Consider the following 2,500-nt stretch of genomic DNA (forward strand, 5'->3'; position numbering starts at 1 on the left):
TACCATGAAAAGCAACACAATTGGAAAAACATGTGCAAAATTCACATAAAAACATACTAATGCACTCACTCAACACACAAAAATTCATATATACAAGCATACAGATAATTACACCCACATATAAAAGCACATGCAGAAACCCATGGTCAGTGCTGCAGCAACAGCATCCTTTAAGGAAAAGTATGTCATCACGAGCCAAAGATGGTGCTGAACCCTACCTTCCCTATCAATGCACTCCTCAGCAGCCTCTTCATTCTTCAACTCTTCCTCTTCTTCTTCCTCTTGCTCCAATTCTTCTTCCTCTCCAGAGTCAGTACATTCCCCTTCTTCTCTCTCCTCCTCATTTCTTTCTTTTGCCTTTCTTATCCGCTTGACCCTTTTGCCCTGTGTGGAAGATGTTTTAGCATCAGTGACTGAGGCTCTGGTCTTATAAAACATATGATCATAACCCTCATCTGTTAGGCCTCCTCCTTTCTTTCCTTTTTTTCTTCCCTTTTCTTAGCAGTATGAAAGTATCAGCAGTAACAGTAACAGTATTAATTTAAAAAAATAATAATACTGGGTGGTAGCAATAACAATCTATCAAGTATCACCGATTGTGGTAGCTGTCCTGTCAAAGTTTTTTTTTTCTGAAATGACTCTATCAATTGAATGCTCAGACAACATGAGACTGGAACAAAGATGCTGCTGGGGGGTGACATTACCACAGACTAAAAACAACATTTATCTTAGCATCAATGTAAGACAACTTTTTTGCTGAATGCCATCAGGCTACAAAAATTAAAAAAACATAGATGACACCTTTGTTTTGATGATAATCATTTACTTACACCAGGATTGTCAAATATATACCCCATATCACATTTGATGCTTTAGCCATACAGGGTCTTCCTTTGTTTCAAATGATTTTGTTTTCTTCTTTATTGGTACTTATATATCATTTCTTTGTATTTATCTCTTTATTTGAAACAAGTTTCAACAATGGCTCCCTCTCTCCATATGCTAATGGAACCCATTCTAAATATGAAAATTGTCATAGCAGGTCCTTGCCTCATCATCATCATCACCACCATCATTATCATTATTTTATACTACATCCCTAGTAAGTAATTCATAACTACTCATAATATTCTGGCTCACCTACTGTCTATGATAAACATTCTAAGGCAAGCACATATCAAATGACACATAGACTTGATCTATTACTCTACAGGCCACCACCTCCCCACCCCTCATAGATGTAGGAAATGAGGGGGTATGACCCCACTTCTGCCCCCCCCCACCCCCAACAGACTGACCCCCCTGCAACTGAGGGCAGCTATAACTGAGTCTGGTGTTCAAAATGAAATAACTATTATGCCAAGTATTATCTAAAATACAATATCAGACATTCTAGTGCAGATTTTAATGAGTTACCTCTTTAAACTGGTAAAATGCAGGAGCTTCTGAGGGCTTCACCCCTCGTCCCACACCAGGGCTACTACCATTGGACCAAGTTAAGGGCCTGCAGTCCCTAGGGCCTCTAACTATTTTGGGGGAACCTATTTTGCCCCCCTAATTCAAAACACCTTCCTATGCCTGTACTCCTCACACCTCACTCTCAGTAACCAAACATTACATTAGTACTCCAGCTCCTAGGTACACTAACATTTAAATATTGCAGTAAGCTCGCTAGACACCTCTGATGACAACTCCTTATTTTGTTCTTGAAATGCTGAAAATCTTGATCTAGAAATGCAATGTAAAATTAATACCAATTTAAATTTGCCAGTCACTACCAGACAGCACTGACCATTTCACAATCACCAAGTGGAGGAAGTGACTTCAAAATCCTACCTAGGACATGCTGTCTCACTTCCTGCAGGTGCATTTGCTTAAAGCTTTTCCAGAGTTCTGTGATCTGAGAAAACATAATACTTCTACAGACTTATCTTCTTGCGTAAGACATTTGCTAGAGATAGGTTGCGTGTAGGTTATTATGGTTTATATAAGTGTCTTAAAATTGCTTTCATTATACTCTATTTTTGTAATTGTCACAATCTCATTAATAACTTTAAACTGAAAGACTTCCTAAAACATTTCTCTGTACAGCTACTTATTCTATATGAATCCTTCAAAACTGAATCAACAGTATTTCCCCAAAATAACAATATTAGAAAGTAACTCCGTGTCATTAACAATGGACTGAATTCCTCATTAACAATGGATTGAATTCCTCATTAACAATGGATTGAATTCCATATGTATCTATTCACATAATTCATCTTAAAAAAAAAGGGAAAAACAAAACATAAATATACCATACCTCTGAATCTTCCCTGTCTGCATCATCTTTCCGTTTTCCCCTCTTTGCTGGCTTTTCATCAACAGCTACTTGAGAGTGGAACTGATAAGCCTGTGAGGCATGGTCGTAGTAGAAATAGGTGCCAGTCTTGGGATCATAATACAATCCAGTTTCCTGTATTGCGAGTAAATTTATGTCAGACAGATACAAATACAT

General features: G+C 37.8%; 1 protein-coding gene across 4 annotated transcripts in view; it reads right to left on the reverse strand.

Annotated features, from left to right (window-relative positions):
• Nucleotides 1-2,500, reverse strand: part of LOC113813296 (putative leucine-rich repeat-containing protein DDB_G0290503) — a 15,312-nt gene that overhangs the window by 2,832 nt on the left and 9,980 nt on the right. For 2 of the 4 annotated variants that reach the window (XM_070113896.1, XM_070113897.1), the window contains exons 4-5: nt 2,306-2,458; nt 219-384 (exon numbers count right to left, since the gene is read on the reverse strand). In XM_070113896.1, the coding sequence (XP_069969997.1) occupies nt 219-384; nt 2,306-2,458 (319 nt within the window). Of the gene's footprint in view, nt 1-218; nt 385-1,836; nt 1,901-2,305; nt 2,459-2,500 lie in introns of all 4 variants that reach the window. The other 2 variants (XM_070113898.1, XM_070113899.1) reach the window with 1 other exon arrangement.

This window comes from Penaeus vannamei, chromosome 35 (assembly GCF_042767895.1).
Source record: "Penaeus vannamei isolate JL-2024 chromosome 35, ASM4276789v1, whole genome shotgun sequence".
Classification (NCBI taxonomy): domain Eukaryota; kingdom Metazoa; phylum Arthropoda; class Malacostraca; order Decapoda; family Penaeidae; genus Penaeus; species Penaeus vannamei.